The 17,486-nt window shown below is 39.6% G+C and overlaps 1 protein-coding gene across 1 annotated transcript; it reads left to right on the top strand.

The window, feature by feature from the left end:
• The first annotated feature begins 456 nt into the window (after positions 1 to 456).
• ipo7 (importin 7) lies at positions 457 to 16,513 on the top strand. Its single transcript, XM_032514430.1, has 25 exons — positions 457 to 708; positions 3,016 to 3,097; positions 6,073 to 6,226; positions 6,953 to 7,111; positions 7,194 to 7,350; positions 7,608 to 7,697; positions 7,826 to 7,920; positions 8,020 to 8,104; positions 8,221 to 8,355; positions 8,596 to 8,695; positions 8,781 to 8,857; positions 8,996 to 9,112; positions 9,920 to 10,009; positions 10,153 to 10,318; positions 10,441 to 10,601; positions 11,417 to 11,545; positions 12,376 to 12,442; positions 12,589 to 12,714; positions 12,916 to 13,013; positions 13,121 to 13,216; positions 13,362 to 13,582; positions 13,863 to 14,071; positions 14,196 to 14,402; positions 14,513 to 14,629; positions 15,460 to 16,513. Exons 1-25 carry the CDS (start codon positions 625 to 627, stop codon positions 15,555 to 15,557), a joined length of 3,120 nt encoding a protein of 1,039 aa, XP_032370321.1. The 5' UTR covers positions 457 to 624; the 3' UTR covers positions 15,558 to 16,513.
• Positions 16,514 to 17,486: the final 973 nt, after the last annotated feature.

Raw genomic sequence — 17,486 nt, 5'->3', positions numbered from 1 at the left:
GAAATTATTAACATATACAAACAATTGCAAGCAATACATTGATACTAGATTTTAATTAATAAAAGTACAAGTTAATTAAATTAATAAAATAAATGGGTGTAGTTTTTTCTTTTATCTTTATAGTCACATAACAATGTAAACATTCATGTGACAACCCTGCAACATAATTTATTTCTGTAACTTTTTGTTGATTGTGCATTGCAGGGTTGAGGTTGTACGGTACAAGCAGTATTACACAACGAAACCAGGCAACCCAAAGATCGGAAAGGCCCAGGAGGGTTAAGTATGAGAATATAGGCTACCTAAAATGCGTTTGGCAGGAACACATTTGGGCGTTTGATTATTTGAAGAATACTGAAAATATTTTTTTTCCTGGAAGGAGGGAAACCAGTAGGGGGTCACCTTACCTTCCCTGTTATGCTGGAAACTACAACTCCCACAGCTGTGTGCTCGCCGCCGGATGTTCGTGTTGCACAAATTTGGCGCTGATCTATCCGGGTACTTTATTCACTGCTTCCTTTCGCGCCGGGTAACCGGAGAGCCGTGCGTCCATGTGCGCAGTGACTGGGAATTGAGCTAGACGTCTGAAATATTAAAATCCGAGCCGTAAACAGAGTTTTAGTTATGGATCCTGAGTCTTTGGTCGAGGCCCTTCGGGGGACAATGGACCCCAACCTGCGTGAGGCCGCGGAGAGACAGTTGAACGAGGTAAAAGTTGAGATTAGCCGTTAATGCTGATGGAGGTTGTGGCGCGGTCTTGGATCGGGCCTCGACCGTTCACAACATCAAGATGGTGCGATCAGGTAGACTGGGCTCTGCTAGCGTTACCTTGACAGATCAAGAGCTAAATTACGTTACTCGACAAGCAGCTATAGTTCCTCTTACGCTCTCACTCCTATAAACAATATCGAGTCATTAGCATGAGTTAAATAGTATTCTTTTTCGACGATACTTTTGTGCCAGTAACCAACGTCAACGTTAGCTTCATCATAAGCCAGCTGTGTCGCCAATGCTAAACAAGCTAGCCCTCCTTGCCCCGCTATGGAGACAATTATTAGCTCGTCACACACACAGTTTCAGTATAGTTTAAACTAATTTCGGAGCTGACACGACACAAGAATATAATGGCTGATGTGTAAAACAACAAGTGAAGCTGAGTAAAATGTGGGGCATGTGCTAGTATGCGTATTTAACAGCAGGGTACTTATGCCTGGCTGTGTGGCTAATACTAGCGAGCTAACTTAGCTAGCTACTTGTTGGAAGAGCTGCCATAGCTCCGCTACATAGCTGCTGCTCACGTGTCACTGTGACAAGCCCTGAAGTGATGACATTATTTAACAACGCAGTAAAATTTACATAAGACAACTTTTCGCTGTTGCTTGGCGTAGCCACGCTTAATGTAATTGGGGATTTTATAGTTACTTTGTAAGAAATGTCATTAAATTGAGTTTCACGTTAGGCCAGCTGCATGTGAGCTAATGTTAGCAACACTGTCTTGGTTGAAGCAGCAGTCGGACTATTTAAAAAGTTGTTGTCTTTCCTCATCCAACCACCATGTTCTCCTTTTAACTTTTAATTGTGTGACTTATCAATAAACCTGTTTACCTTGTTTTGGTTTTCTCCAGCAGATTGTAAGATGTATAAATTAAATGTCAGGAATAAGTTTAATGGCTAAGATTGAAATGGATAACTTTTACTCTAACGTATAGATAGTGAGTCTTCCGTTTTGATTGACATATATAGTTGGGTTGGGGGGAGAATAGTTTGCATAGGTTCCCTAAATGCTCTTTATCAGTTAGTATCGAGTGTCTCCTAAATTACATAAAAGAACTTGATGTCTTCATGTCATGGTAAACAATAATTTTTTTTCTCTGAAGATGTTTGGAGCTCACTGTGTTTTGATCATCTGTAATGTTATGGAGATCAAATGCATGCGGGTTAGAGGCCTTAAACTGTTTGAAGGCCACTTTTGTGAGACTGTACATTAGACAGTCAAATCCCAATACCACAATTGAGCTCTACATTTTTCTACATTTGTGCACCTGGAACTGACAGTTAAATTAAAATGGATGACAGTTTACAAAAACTACGACCTATTTCATGTTTTCTTTTATGTAATAATCCATTCATAGCACGTGTTCAGTATGTTTGCCCCCTTCCTTCATGTTTATTTTTGGCAGTGCAAGGGGCATGTTTTTTTTAGTTTTTTTTTTACACCCACATATGTATTGATAGTGATAGCTCACTAGAATGACATAATTTGAAGAGTGATCTAGAGAAGGATGGAGTAAATCTGTTGGGGGTGCATAGTTTCTAAATACAGTGCTTTGCTTAGTCATAAAGTCTGACTTAGTTTTTCATGGAAAATTGCCAAATAAAATTGAATAAGGCTTGACCAAATTCTCAAATGCATTACACGCTCTTTTAAAAATATGTTGATAGAGTGGAGCTGCATTGTGGTTGAAAGCACATTAATGATTTATTTTAATTAACATCTGATAAATCAGTTGGTCTTCTCATAATATATCACCTTTACAGCTATACAGGGATCAACCTATTGTAACATTAGTTATGGAGGATGCAATAACCCGACGCATGCTGATGTTTAAAATAAAACAAACAATAAAACTAAATCGAGCCCACGGAATTTCTTGTTTTGTAAGCGTAAAAATGCAACAACGCATAAAATGATTGATCAATTTCAAGAAGTATTAGTGCAATATCACTTTTGGTGTCAATCACTTAGCAACAGTGTTTGTATGACTTAAAGCACCTGTACACAAAACATTGTAGTGAACCTGCCATGTCTAAATTAACAACCTCCCGAGTTCCTTGTGATGGCAGCATATTTACCAATAGTACAACAGCACATTACAGCAAAACACTATTAATAGTAGGGTAGGATGTAGGAAGTAGGATTCATGCAATATAATATGAAATCTATAAACGGTAAGAAAAATAAGAGTATTATTTATAACCAAATTACATTAAGTTATTCTCAATTCTGATTTTCAGGGTCACACCCAGGTCAACTTTGTGTCCACGTTGCTGCGTGTCACCATGTCTGATCAGCTGGATTTGCCTGTCAGGCAAGCAGGTGAGTCTACACTTTGTACATTTAACAACAGTTCTATATTGGTAAAGGAAGATGATGTTGTGGCTAGACGGAACATAATATCAACAATGCATATGTTATTGATGCTAAATTATTTACTACAAATTCAGGCCCTGCTATCTGCTGGTAGCCTAAGAAGTGGGACCAGCATATGTTATGTTCATAATCAGAGTTGGGAGTACAGACTTTAAAAGTTGAGCTGGAGCGTCAACAAAAAACAGTTAAGGACCCAGATGTGCCCTGTTAAAAACATCTTATAGGAGGAAAAATACACGTTTTGCTAATTACATTTTAACACATTTTTCATTGGGTTGATTGTTAATGAATGTGATTAGTGTATTTTCTGCCTTGTCAACAATTTTATGCCTGTTTTGGATAAGAAATTCATATTCGTGAGATTGAGACGGAGATTAAATCCCCAAGTAAAAATCCAGAATTGGATTTTGGACATTCAAAATTATTGGAAATAATTGCTGGTGAAGCTTAATCAATACTTTACTTGTTCAATTTAATGTTTAAATAGTTAAAATCTTTTGAGCACAAAATAATAACATGCAATAGAACACTTGCTTAGGAAATGAAGTTGTCGTCTGCTAGTTTTTTATTTTATTTTTTTATGTCACAGTTTGTGTCCAGATGGTCCAGATGGTGTTATTTTAAAACAATGTAATGACACACAGTATCAATTTGATTCACATAAGGTTACCAAAACACACTGGTACTGTGTGACTTTTAATTTATCCCGCATCTGACTCCAATTTTGTCGATTGCATTATGACAAATGGGAGTAGATATTTTCCTTAAGACAAAGTTAAACAGGTCCCTTATATAATTTCCCCAAACATTTTTTTAGTGTTGTTACATGATTCACACTTGTGTTTTTGTGAGGCTAAAGTGCCCCGCTCTGAAGAGCAGTGGACATGTGAAGTTGGTTATATATAGCTTGTTTTGCTTTAGTCAAATTCTGGTCTGAGGAAGGTGTCAATGGGGGTGAAATAAATGTTGTAAGTTAAAATCTTAACCAAAGTTGTCGCAGAAAGCACAGAGTATTTGAATCATAGTGTGTCCACCTCCAAAGTAGTCATAACTGCTGGCAAATTAAGCTGTTTTACAGCTGTTCTTTAGTGCAATGCATTCTGTTTCCAGCTGTAGGAACAATATCTGGCTGTGTTTAAAAGCCAAAAAGAGGAGCAGTAGCTCCTGCGTACTCCACAGAAGCTCATTGTAGTTACACTTAGTCACTACACCAAAGATGCAAAATGAAATTGTAAGTCACACTGTGCCAGTGTAGGTGGGATTGTTTTTCATTTAGCTCATGTCTGTCTTGATGTTGGTAGGCAGGCCGAGATTAAAAAATGCTGGCATTATTTATGAAACGTCACTCATCTTTTATGATAATTTTTGATCAAATGGAACAGAAGCATGGATCAAATTCATTGATCGTAGGTTTATAACCGACGACACGATTGAATGTGTGTTAAGGTTTTATTGGCAGCATGTACAATATGTGGTGAGTTTTTTAAATATTGGCTTCTTTTTGTTATTTTTGCTGCCAACTGAATATAACGCAGGTCATTACAGAGGCAGTAATTAAATTAAGTTTTGTGTGTGTAGTGATCAAAGCATTGAAAAATGATACTGCTGTCAGTTCTTGACATGTTGCTGTCCAGTTTTTAAATGCAGAAATAACTTTCACTTTAAAAACTATGTATGCAAAGCACAAAAAACTATCCATTCTGCACAGCTACCAGTGTTGATTGAGTTTTTTTGTGATCAGGTAGAACTGAGTTTTAAGTATTTGGTTCCCATGTTTTAGATAAATTACAAATTCTCACTGCAGATGTAGTGGTAGGCTTTTTGAATGCATAAAAGGCATAAAGCGATTGTATACTTGAGCTCATTTTTTGTAATGTAGTTGCCTCACCAACAAGGTCATTTAAATGATCCACAACAACCGCCGTCTCTACAGTTTCAAGAAGTTCCTCCTTCTGGACTCGGGCTGCAGTTTTACGGAAGTTAACAAAGACAAACAAATAAATAGTTGAGCTGTGATGCTGTCTTAGAGAATGGCTAAAAAGAATAGCCAAGTTTAATAAAGCACCACTGTTATCATACCTGAAATGTCTATTTCACCATATTTATATGCCCATTTCATGTTTTCTTTAATTTGCCATTTTCTATCATTTATTTTGCCTGTAGCAGTTTTATTCAGCTATTTTCAAGAACTAATTTTCCTCCTGTCATGAATCCAATTTACATGACAGATTCTTAGTGGCTCTGCAATTTTTGGCGATAGCGTAGTTTGGTGGTCATGGGCAGAGGGGATGGGGGTGGGGGGTGCTCTGTCAGCATTGATAGGCTGGATTATGATTGCCTCGCCAGCGGTGTAGACATTTGTGTCAGCAGTCTGACGTCCGCTTTCCAGCCCTCACTCCTGCACTCCCTCAGATGCCACTCCCTGCGAGCCACAGAACTCAAGTGCGGCCCCATATTGTAGCTGTGAACCCAGCTGTCACCCTTGTGCCACATTCAAAACTACTCAACTACAGATGGAAGAATTTGTTTCTGCCACTTAGGATTGGTTCTGAATATACACGACAGTGTTGTACACAGTCATGATATTTAAATGCAGTCAATATGATGAGTGCACATTTGGGAGTTTCAAATGGTTGTACACTAACAGAATTTTAAAACCAGACATTGTGGCTTAGTTTGTAGTTTATTCTCTTAGAGATGGAGAGCTGAATGTTTCTAATGTGCAACATAATATCAGGGCTTTTCTTAATTTATCAAACTTCAAATCTGAAAGAAACACATTTTTGTATCTTACAAACAAATCAAGTGAATCTCAAATATTAACCAATTGGACTAAATTTGGTGTTATGGGCAAAATAAACTATTGTCAGTATTTTTTACATGGAATGGGCTGTCAAAGTGCTGACCCTTGTTCTCTCTAGGTGTGATATACCTTAAGAACATGATAACCCAGCATTGGAGTGATGGCGACGGTTCAAGCACAGAGACTCCTGTCAATAACATCCCTGACGAGGACAGGCAGTTCATTCGAGACAACATAGTGGAGGCCATTATCCACTCCCCCGAGCGCATCAGGTAACCACTCTAGGGCTGTTGGAACAAATTGTGAAAGTCAAATATACATTAAATAGTAAAAACAATACTACTCAAATATTTGATTTATTTTAAATAGGTTGGCTAACGTTAGCTAATCTCACTACTCTCATGTCCGATGACAAATAAGTTACGGGAGTGAGGAAAAACGAGGCATTGTGAGCTAACGTTGGGTACCGAGTAACGTTAGTACAGGGTTGACAGGCTGCGACTGGAAATTGGAAAAAGAATGGGAAATGGTTATAACATGACTTTAAAATGGACATCCGCCGAGCCAAAATGCTTATGTTAGCTCGGTGGAAAATAATGCAAACCGAGGATGGTGTGCATGCGGCGTGACTTAGGTCCCCTTCAAGGTCAGGCTGATGTTGAAAGTCTCTCTAGTGGACAGAACGTGTAACAGCAACCACGTGCTTAGATTGACATTGACTATGCAAAGGTCTAAGTAGTGTAGTACATTTTTCTAACAGGCTGCATATGAGCATTAAATATTTGCATATAAAAAAAATAATAACAAATGGTATTATAGAGGAAGACTGACCGCTCTAAACCACACATACCCTGCTGGCTAACTGGAGTTAGAGGAGCGCAGGAGATATTGTATTTGTCTATCCATATTTCATCCCAGTAGCTCTTTTCTACTTTGTATACAGTATTCTGTCCCTTTCTAAATCACCCAATCTAAAACTGTACTTTTTATCTTGTCAGGGTCCAGTTGACAACATGTATCCACCACATGATTAAGCATGACTACCCTGGCAAGTGGACAACCATCGTGGACAAAATTGGCTTCTACCTGCAGTCCGACAACAGTGCAGGATGGCTGGGCATCTTGCTCTGTCTTTACCAGCTTGTCAAAAACTATGAGTAAGTCAGGGTTCTTTATATTAATTTTATTGTACATATGACATTGTGCTCGTGTGGCTTATGTAACCTGTGTCTGAAACAGATACAAAAAACCAGAAGAGCGTCAACCTCTGGTGGCTGCCATGCACATCTTCATGCCCATGATGAAAGAACGCTTTATCCAGCTGCTCCCTGACCACTCCAGTGACTCTGTCCTCATACAGAAACAGATCTTCAAAATCCTCTATGCCCTCTTTCAGGTAATGTCACAGCTCTAGGCATCTTCCTTTTTAGCTTGTGTTAATGAAGAATGAGAACTTGTGTTTGCGGTTTTTTTTGTTTTTTTTTCTTCTTTTTTTCTAAAACAGGTTTGTCCAACCAGTGTTGGAAGTTTGTTTTGTTCATTGAAATTTGTATTTTGTTCTTAAATCTGATGCCCATTGTGGCATGAACATGTCTAAATATCTGCTCTAATTAGAGTTAGAAAGTATAATAAAACTCTTCTACATCTCCACAGTACAACTTGCCCCTGGAACTCATCAACAGACAGAACCTAACAGAGTGGATGGAGATCCTGAAGGCGGTAGTGGATAGAGATGTGCCGCCGGTAAGGAGACAAAGTGAATTCATACTGCACTAGTATTGCCGATCACTCCTTGCAAATTGTTCTTTCCCCCATGTTAACATTTCAGTTCTCCACAAGCTAACTGTACCAACATTGTTTTTGGTCTGCAGGAGACTATGCAGATAGATGAAGATGAGCGGCCTGAGCTGCCATGGTGGAAGTGTAAGAAGTGGGCTCTTCACATCTTGGCTCGACTGTTTGAGAGGTAAAAATTTCATTAATTGTGCCCATAACTTGTTTAGTAAATAATACAAACATGTTTAACAATTACATTCATTATATATATATAATACCATCTCTGCAGGTATGGAAGCCCAGGCAACACAACCAAAGAGTACGCAGAGTTTGCTGAGCTTTTCCTTAAAGAATATGCAGTTCCTGCTCAACAGGTAAGAACTTCAGAAGGCATAATGTAAGCAGCAGCTCTCCAGTCTCACTGAACTGCGTGTCTTGTGACATGCATCTCACAAATAAAAGCATTTCCTTTTGTATATCTGTATACTAGGTGCTGTTGAAAGTCTTATACCAGTACAAGGAAAAGCAATATGTGGCTCCCAGAGTACTCCAACAGACACTCAACTACATCAACCAGGGCATTGCACATGCTCTGACATGGAGAAACCTCAAACCCCACATCCAGGTACAAATACGACATTTCTGAACATCCAGTAATCATTTCACAATACACAGTAGTAAATGACAAGTCCTGCATCTTGTGCAGTAACAACATTGTGAAACTATATTTGCTTTGATGGGCGTTAAGCTATAACACTTGAAACCTGTACTGGGTTAGAGAAGCAAAACTACTTAGCCAACTAGGCATACATCCACTGTGTTAATACCACTCCCTGATTGTGACTTTTTATTTTGCTTTTTTCAGGGCATTATTCAGGATGTGGTCTTCCCCCTCATGTGTTACACAGACAGCGACGAAGAGCTATGGCAGGAGGATCCATATGAGTACATTCGCATGAAGTTTGGTAAGCAGAGAGATGGTTTTTGTAATAAGGATTCTTGTACACGGGTGATGACCAACCATTTTTCTGATCTCTGCTGTCCCCTTAGACGTGTTTGAGGACTTCATCTCTCCAACAACAGCAGCCCAGACACTCCTCTTCACAGCTTGCAACAAGAGGAAAGAGGTGAGTTGAAATTGTTTTGTGGTTAAGTACCTTAACCGTGATTTTATTTTTTATTTTTGTCAGTTGGAAGAAACAGATTCTGCCTCTGTCCCCACATATTTAATATGACCTCATCCTGTGTGATCTTGCTCCTTTTAGGTGCTGCAAAAGACTATGGGCTTCTGCTACCAGATTCTCACTGATCCTGCCTCTGACCCCAGGAAAAAGGATGGTGCCCTTCACATGATTGGCTCTTTGGCTGAAATTCTGCTGAAGGTAAATATATCTCCGCTAGATTGTTTGCACTACTTCTTTGACAATTTATCTTTTTTTCACACATATAAAAGGCGTTTGATTCTATTCTGAGCAAATCAGGTGTTGGACATTTGAAACATGGTGCAGATAATAGAATTTTCCCCCCACCTTTCTGTTTTTGTTTCTTTCCTTACCATGACTGCCCTCATGAGCATTCATTTGGAAATGGTCTCAAACTGGGAGATAGTGTGCAGAAGTCTGTTTAGCTATGGGCTTTATTATTCAATTATATTTTATTTATACTATCAAATCATAACAAGAGTTACCTCAAGACAACTTACAGATAGAGTAGGTCTAGAACACACTATAATTTACAAGGACCCAACAATTCTAGTAATTCCCCCAAGAGCAAGCGTTTAGTTTGACAATGGCAAGGGAAAAACTCCCTTTCAAGAAGAAACCTCGGACAGACCCAGGCTCTTGGTAGGTGGTGACTGACGGGGCCGGTTAGGGGTGTGATGAATAGTGGCGATAAGTCATAATAAAAGACAATGGAACAGTGAATAGAAATAGTTTCATTATTATGCCTACTAAGTTGTGGCTTGGCAGGTTATTGAAGGGTTTATTGTCAGCTGTGAACCAACTATTCACGTGCTGATACTGTGGAGTTGTAATCGGACAATTTACCCAAACTGTCTAAACAGCCTATTTCTAGAAAGTATCAAATAAGTCATGGGGAGTTTCTTTAAGTTGAAAATGATAAACTTATAAGATAAGTGTTTGTCTTCCTTGTAAAACGTGAATGTTTTTATTTCTTTCTCTATACAGAAAAAGATTTACAAGGACCAGATGGAGTTCATGCTGCAGAATCACGTCTTCCCACTGTTCCGCAGTGAACTGGGCTACATGAGAGCCAGGGTAAGTGATCATTTCCCAACAGGCAGATTCATGTGGTAACACTTCTAAATAAGGTGGCAAATCAACACATGCTTCTTATATAGTTTCAGTACTTTGCTTTAATATACAGTATATAAAACAAATCAACCTCTGTTTTCCCACAGGCCTGCTGGGTGCTGCATTACTTCTGTGAGGTGAAGTTCAAAAGTGACCAGAACCTGCAGACGGCTCTTGAGCTTACCCGCCTTTGTCTAATCAATGACAACGAGATGCCAGTTAAGGTAGAGGCTGCTATTGCCCTGCAGGTTCTCATAAGCAACCAGGAGAAAGGTGAGCAAGTGTAGGAATGCAACTTTACTCACTGCCCATTTATATAATGAGTTTTCTTTTAAGAATGTGTAATTTAGAAGTGGCCTGAGTGTCTAAATTAACTCATTTGTTGCATTCTATAGCCAAAGAATATATCACCACCTTCATCCGGCCAGTGATGCAGGCACTCCTGCATATTGTCAGGGAGACGGAGAACGATGACCTCACCAACGTCATACAGAAGATGATCTGTGAATACAGTGAGGAGGTGACTCCAATTGCAGTGGAGATGACACAGCACTTGGTAAATGCAATCAGTATAGATGCTACATGTTGTTGTCATTTCTTTGTGTGGGTTTGGATGGGTGGGTGGGTGGGGTTTAATAAACTCCATTGGTGCAGTGAGTGAGGAGGGCTGCAATCTCCAAAAAACATATATTGAAAATGATCCATACCTCTATCAGAAAAACAGGCAACCAAGATTGAACTCTCATTGAGTAGTCTCATACCTATCTCCTCATCTGGAGCTGGAGTGTAGTCTGGCTACACCGCCTATCTATTCTGTTATATGGGATAAATGATCTGGCTTGTTTGTATTTCTTTAAACCAATCATAAATGTCCTGGTCAGTGCTAAGGCACAGATGCAGCAACTGTGCCCTTGCAAAAAAAATAGTGGAAGTGGAGGGGTATCAAGCGCCTAATATCAGACTTTACCTGAGCAATAGCCATTCATTGAGCCAGACTACTCACTGAGTAATCAAAAAAGCTAGTTCTGATTATTATCCAAAACCTGGGTGTTAAGGTACAAGAATTATAATTGGCTCACAAAATCGCAGGAAAACATTTTTTTCTTTTCCCATTAGACGTTTTAAATCTTTGATGTCATGTGAATGCATTAATAGCAACTCTCAGAAATTGACTGATCTCAATGTAAGGTTAATGTCACATGCATACATTCTATAGTGCTTTTAAAGGAAAGCTACCAATAAATTTAGCAGGTTTGCCCTGCTTTATTTCATAATGTGGAGATCAGAAATCCGACTTCCTAGCCTTATGGAGAAATTTACGAATGCTAAAAGTCCAGACACATTCATAATGGTCTCTGTGTTTTTTGTTAGGCTATGACGTTCAACCAGGTGATTCAGACGGGCCCTGATGAGGAGGGAGGAGATGACAAGGCAGTGACGGCCATGGGCATTCTCAACACCATTGACACATTGCTAAGTGTGGTAGAGGACCACAAAGAGGTTAGCAGCAGAGTCCCTAAGCACGCCACACACACACACACACACACACACACACTTTCTCTCCAGGCTGATCACTCATCTCGGTGCCACTTACTCTGCAGAAGCATCTCTGGTCTGCTGTAGCATTCTGCTAACACGCTTCAGCCACCCACCAATTTCTTGGAACACTCGCTGTTCTCACCGTGTTCAAAATGACTCAGAGGCTGAGACAGACACTAGAAATAGTGCCAGGGCACTCTTCCACCATGTCTGCTGAAATATAGGACTGTTTTTGCTTGAAAGCAAGAAGCCATTAGATTTGACCAAGCATTGCTTTACACTGAGGATTTTTGATTGCATAACAGTTCAGTAGTTTAGGTTTCAGCAATGGTCGGTGTACGTTACTTTGCTACAAAGAATTGGAATTATTTTTATCTGACCAATAGATTTACAGGCACATTTTCAGACTTTTTTTATTTTTGGATCCTGATCCTATACCTTTCATGGTAATGCCGCTTTTTTTATATTACATTCGGCTTTAAATGTTCATAACATTTTAAACGGTTGGTAAAAATAAGTGGTGTCACGGCATTATAATGTGTCTGTGTATATTTTATATAACACAATAAGTGTTAAACAAATACAAAACTGCATGTGATGTATTATTTTGTTACTGTACACATTTTGAACAAAACGTGACTTGTTTCACTCACTGCCTTGTATTGGATGATAAATCCCAGTTAGTACAAAGAACGTGCTGATGAAACTAGACAGTTTATCACGGGAGCTTTATCTTCTCTAATTTGATAATTGAATAACTCTCATTGCCTTTAACCTTCATGTTGTTTCAGATCACCCAGCAGCTGGAGGGCATCTGTCTGCAGGTGATTGGCACTGTGCTGCAGCAGCATGTACTTGGTAAGCAGGTCCTTCCTGTTCTTCCACATTCCAGCTGCATGTTTCACTAAAAGTGTGTCCGTCTACCTAAGAGATGCTCTATAGATGATAAACGGACTATATTTACCCCCAGTGACTCACTTTTCTTTCTCTTATTTTTTTTCCAGAGTTCTACGAGGAGATCCTATCCTTAGCTCACAGCCTGACCTGCCAACAGGTGTCACCTCAGATGTGGCAGCTCCTTCCACTGGTGTATGAAGTCTTCCAGCAAGATGGATTTGATTACTTCACAGGTATGTGGTTGGCTAAGAACCGGTGCTTGCATTCATATTCGAATGCTAAGTTGGTTTCTGTGTGGAGCATAAAGATTTTTTTATTTTTTATTTTTTAACTGTAGAAATAAAAAGAAGCACTAGAACCGCACTCTCTAACAAAGTGTGGATTTTTTTGCTGTAAACTCAAATGTGTGAAAAGTAAATGTGTTTCTGTTTCAGATATGATGCCTCTTCTTCACAACTATGTCACAGTTGACACAGATACTCTGCTTTCTGACACCAAATACCTGGAGATGATCTATAGCATGTGCAAGAAGGTAAAATGGTGCAGTTCATGCATGATGTCACAGGCTGTGTTTTCAAGCTAATTTGTGGTGATTGGTGTGTATTTAGGAGGTTTACCTGAGACTGTCCCTTCACACAGGTCCTGACAGGTGATCCAGGCGAGGACCCAGAGTGCCATGCAGTTAAGCTGCTGGAGGTGATCATCCTGCAGTGCAAAGGCCGTGGAATTGACCAGGTCGGTACAAACTGAAGCGCTTAAGAGACCACTATCGCACAGGAGGCATTCACTCCTTACATTAAAATTATTAATTCTAATATTTGTTATAATATTGGTAATAGGCCGTTTTGCTCTATTGAAGCTGAACTTGGTGCTGTTTTAGGTTGTGCCCTTGTTTGTGGCTGCTGCATTGGAGCGTTTGACGCGGGAGGTGAAGACCAGCGAGCTAAGGACTATGTGCCTGCAGGTGGCTATTGCTGCACTTTACTACAGCCCCCCTCTTCTCCTCAACACTTTGGAGAACCTACGCTTTCCAAACAACACTGAGCCTATTACTAACCACTTCATAACCCAGTGGCTCAAAGATGTCGACTGCTTCCTTGGGTGAGTGTTTCATGAGTTTTATAATTAACGCTTGTACCACGAGCCTGGTATTAACTGCAGACACTATTCATATTCAAGTCCATACTGGCCAAATGTATGAAATGTGGCTGCAACTATTAATAATTTAATTAAAATTCCCCCTATTTTGATGGTGATTATAAATGCCAATCTCTAGAGCCCAAAATTATGTCTTCAAGCTGTTTACATAACCAGCAGCCAAAGAAGCCCAAAATAGTGGCTTTATCTAGTAAACCTTTTGTTCTTCTCGCTCCCCTCACAGCCTCCACGACAGAAAGATGTGCATTCTCGGACTTTGTGCGCTCATTGACCTTGAGCACAGGCCTCAAGTTGTCAACCAGGTAGCCGTCCAGCTTCTTCCAGCCGCCATCCTACTGTTCAATGGGCTCAAGAGGGCGTACGCCTGTCGAGCAGAGCATGAGAATGACGAGGACGATGATGATGAAGACGGGGAAGAGGATGACGACAACGGTAAGTCGTTGGTTGCTGATGTGTTCAGTGTTACATCAATCACTTCAGTATTGCTCTGCAGGGTGAGTGTAGTGTATTATGTGATGCTGAAAGGTGTTTCCTGACTCTCTATTAATGACTGTAGCTGAGCTGGGCAGTGATGAGGATGACATTGATGAGGAAGGCCAGGAGTACCTGGAGATGCTGGCGAAGCAGGCGGGAGAGGACGGAGACGATGAAGACTGGGAGGAGGACGATGCTGAGGAGACAGCACTTGAGGGCTACACTACAGCTGTAGATGATGAAGACAACTTAGTGGACGAGTATCAGATCTTCAAAGCCATACTACAAAGTAAGATGACCTGTTGATGTGAAAGTGTGTTAATCAGTCTCTTGCAAATCAAAATTAAACGGCTCAGTAAAACAAATATCAATCTCTCATCTCACTTTACTGTTATACAGATATCCAGAGCCGTGACCCAGCATGGTACCAGGCACTAACACAGTCCCTTGATGAAGATCAGGGCAAACACCTTCAGGACATTGGCACACTTGCAGACCAGAGACGGGCAGCACATGGTGAGCGCCTGCTGAGACTGCACCCCAATATTCCAATTAAACTCTGATGCAGCACTTCAGTCCAGCAATAAAGCACATTTTTACTTGCTACTATTTCCTGCTTTTTTGTTATTGATTTTGTGGCTTCTCATTCATTTAAATCTCTAAAAGTTATTACAAATGCCATTTCATCTATATATATATATATTATCTGAAATAAAAAAGTACTATCGTAGTCATATATCAATTCAATTATAGTCTATCATGTTGCAATCCGCTGCATTTCTGCCTTTTTTACGGGCACTAAAACATGTGGGATGACTAAAAGAACCCATTTTCCACCTCCATGAAAGAAAATGTGTTGTAATCCTAGTTAAGTGGTAAAATGCCAATTCACTGCGGCGTGTCCTGCCTGCATGGATTGTTTGTGAGCCAAAGTGGTGGCCTAGGAGGCTTAGGGGCTGACGAAGACCCACAGTGTCCAGTGTTCAAGTCTGTTGTTCCATCTCTCTCCCCCCCTAATTTCCTGTTAATTCTTTGTTTATTATTAATAATAATAATAAAGTCATTCAATGCCTAAAAACTGCGTTGGATCACAATGTGTGGCAGCTAGTCTTGTCTCCAAATCTGTTCCTGTGTTCTGTGGACAGGGATGCAGGAAAACCTGTTTAAACCCTTAGTCTTCAAATGAGAACATATTTGTCTTGGGACTTCCTTACATTTAAAATGGACCGACTTCACAGAGAACTCTGTAGTATGAACAGTGAACAACACTTCCCTTCAGGAAAAAACTTCATTTTTTTCCTCACGTTTGTGTTTTTTAAGTACTGTTGCTTATTATCTTATTACAGAATCCAAGATGATCGAGAAACACGGCGGGTACAAGTTCACAGCGCCAGTGGTGCCATCTACTTTCAACTTTGGAGGCACTGCTCCAGGAATGAATTGAGTTGCCCGTTCTTCTTTTTATTACTCTGTGACTGATTGTAGTGAAGTGAAAAAAGCTTGTGTTGTTCCCTTAAGTAGTGGTTCCCGAACTGGTTCTTCTCAGTCATTCTTCAATCTGTCAAATGGGAAATAAGCACCAGAAGATGTGGGAAAGCAACCAAAATGCAACCAATGGCTGGGGAAAACAAACCAAGAACTTGAGCACGATGCAAGAGAAGAAGCTCTGAACAACGTTGTCTTCTGGAGCCCAGTGTGGAGGGGATACCATGATGGCAACTCTTTTGTTTTGTTTTTTTCCCACTTAAACAAATTTGGGGGATTAACAGTTAGAAATTGATAATGGGACTAAATATTTCATTATCACTGTTGTGGCCTAATGGCCGTAATAAGATTATACCTCTGGTAGTGGTGATATCTGTTATTTTCTGCATAAACACACTCATGTTTATGAATATACAAGCCAAGGTTATTGATTTTTCAAGTAGCCTTGAAAAAAACAACCAGAGGCATTTCTAAGGTGTTAACAGCTGTATTCTTATGTAGCATATTGGATACAACATAGCACTATGTGATGCCTAATCTCTGTAAATTAATGACTAGCACTTTCATATTGTTCAGGTCTTCTAGCCTTCTGTATCAGACTGCAAATTTTTTTAAATTGAAGACTATTTAAAATGAAAACGGCTGTAACTTTGTTACTTTGCAAGCGACTTCTGTAATGGCCTGGTTGTCACCCATCTGGTTACAGAGTGGATCAGTGGGCAACTCGGAAACTATTGATTTCAGGACAAAAAGAGAATGCTCTTGGTGTTCAGTGAGGACATGTTCGTGAGCCTGAAAGTACAATTGAATACATCATTGAAGCATGTACAATTGGACTTCTCGTGAAGGTCTCAAGCTTTTGGTTGGTGTATGGATGAACCATCTATATATACAACATATTAAAAAGAAGAAGAAAAAAAAAGATATAGGAATCCATGACCCTGAGTGTTTTCTATACAGGTGCATGTCTTTTTAATGCTGTATGAATTTATTTTTTATGTAATTGGTTAATGAGCGTAGGCTTAATTTATTTAAATTATTTTTTATAGATGTATGTCCACCAGAGTGCAGTGCTCTCCTGCACATCACAAATTTGCAGTTATTTGTATTTTTTTGTTGACAATCATAATATATTTGGACATACAAGGTTAGATGTTTTGGCTTTTTACAGCGCAGTTCTCAAACAAAAATCAAAGAATTAATTTTTCAACTTGATCATAACGTGTCCCTTGTGTCAGAGACCAGGAGACGAGTGAGTTGTCCAGCAAGTTGCAACATGTAAAAAGACAACAGGTACTGGACACGGTTACAGCAGACCGATACATGAAAAGATCAATGACACCTGTGCTAATGTTTCTATGACCAGTCAAAACATCTGCTCTGATAAAGGCCTCTAACCAAACTACTCACCAATATCAGCTGACATGGTTCCCTAAAGATGGATTCTTTGTTACCTTATCCTGGGGCCTAGTTTTGAGTTAAAGTGTAGTTTTAAGAACATTTCACTTTTGTTCTTAGTTTCTGTTTAATCGGTTTACCACTCAGCAAGTCTAATACAGTATAGCATAGTAAACGGCACACCCTGCCTAGAGAACTAAAGGAGCACTGGTTAAAAAGACTAATCAGTCCAACATACTTGAATTTGGCCAATTAAGGGTCAAATTCAGTTTCTTGTCCCTCAAAATAACTTGTTCGTTTTACCTTGTTATATGGTAGTTTTAAGCGGGTCCAGTTCAGCCAAATAGAAGTATTTGTTAGTACCCTCCTTGCAGTTCACTACAGTGTTCTGTAGTTGGTGTTTGTGGTACTTGGGGATTTGAGTTAATGACGGGAAAACAGCCTAAACGGATTTTGGTTTTAAGCGATTTGAAATAATGAAAATAAATAA

The sequence above is a fragment of the Etheostoma spectabile genome, chromosome 1 (assembly GCF_008692095.1).
Source record: "Etheostoma spectabile isolate EspeVRDwgs_2016 chromosome 1, UIUC_Espe_1.0, whole genome shotgun sequence".
NCBI lineage: Eukaryota > Metazoa > Chordata > Actinopteri > Perciformes > Percidae > Etheostoma > Etheostoma spectabile.
This window is presented reverse-complemented; position numbering and strand designations above follow the sequence as displayed.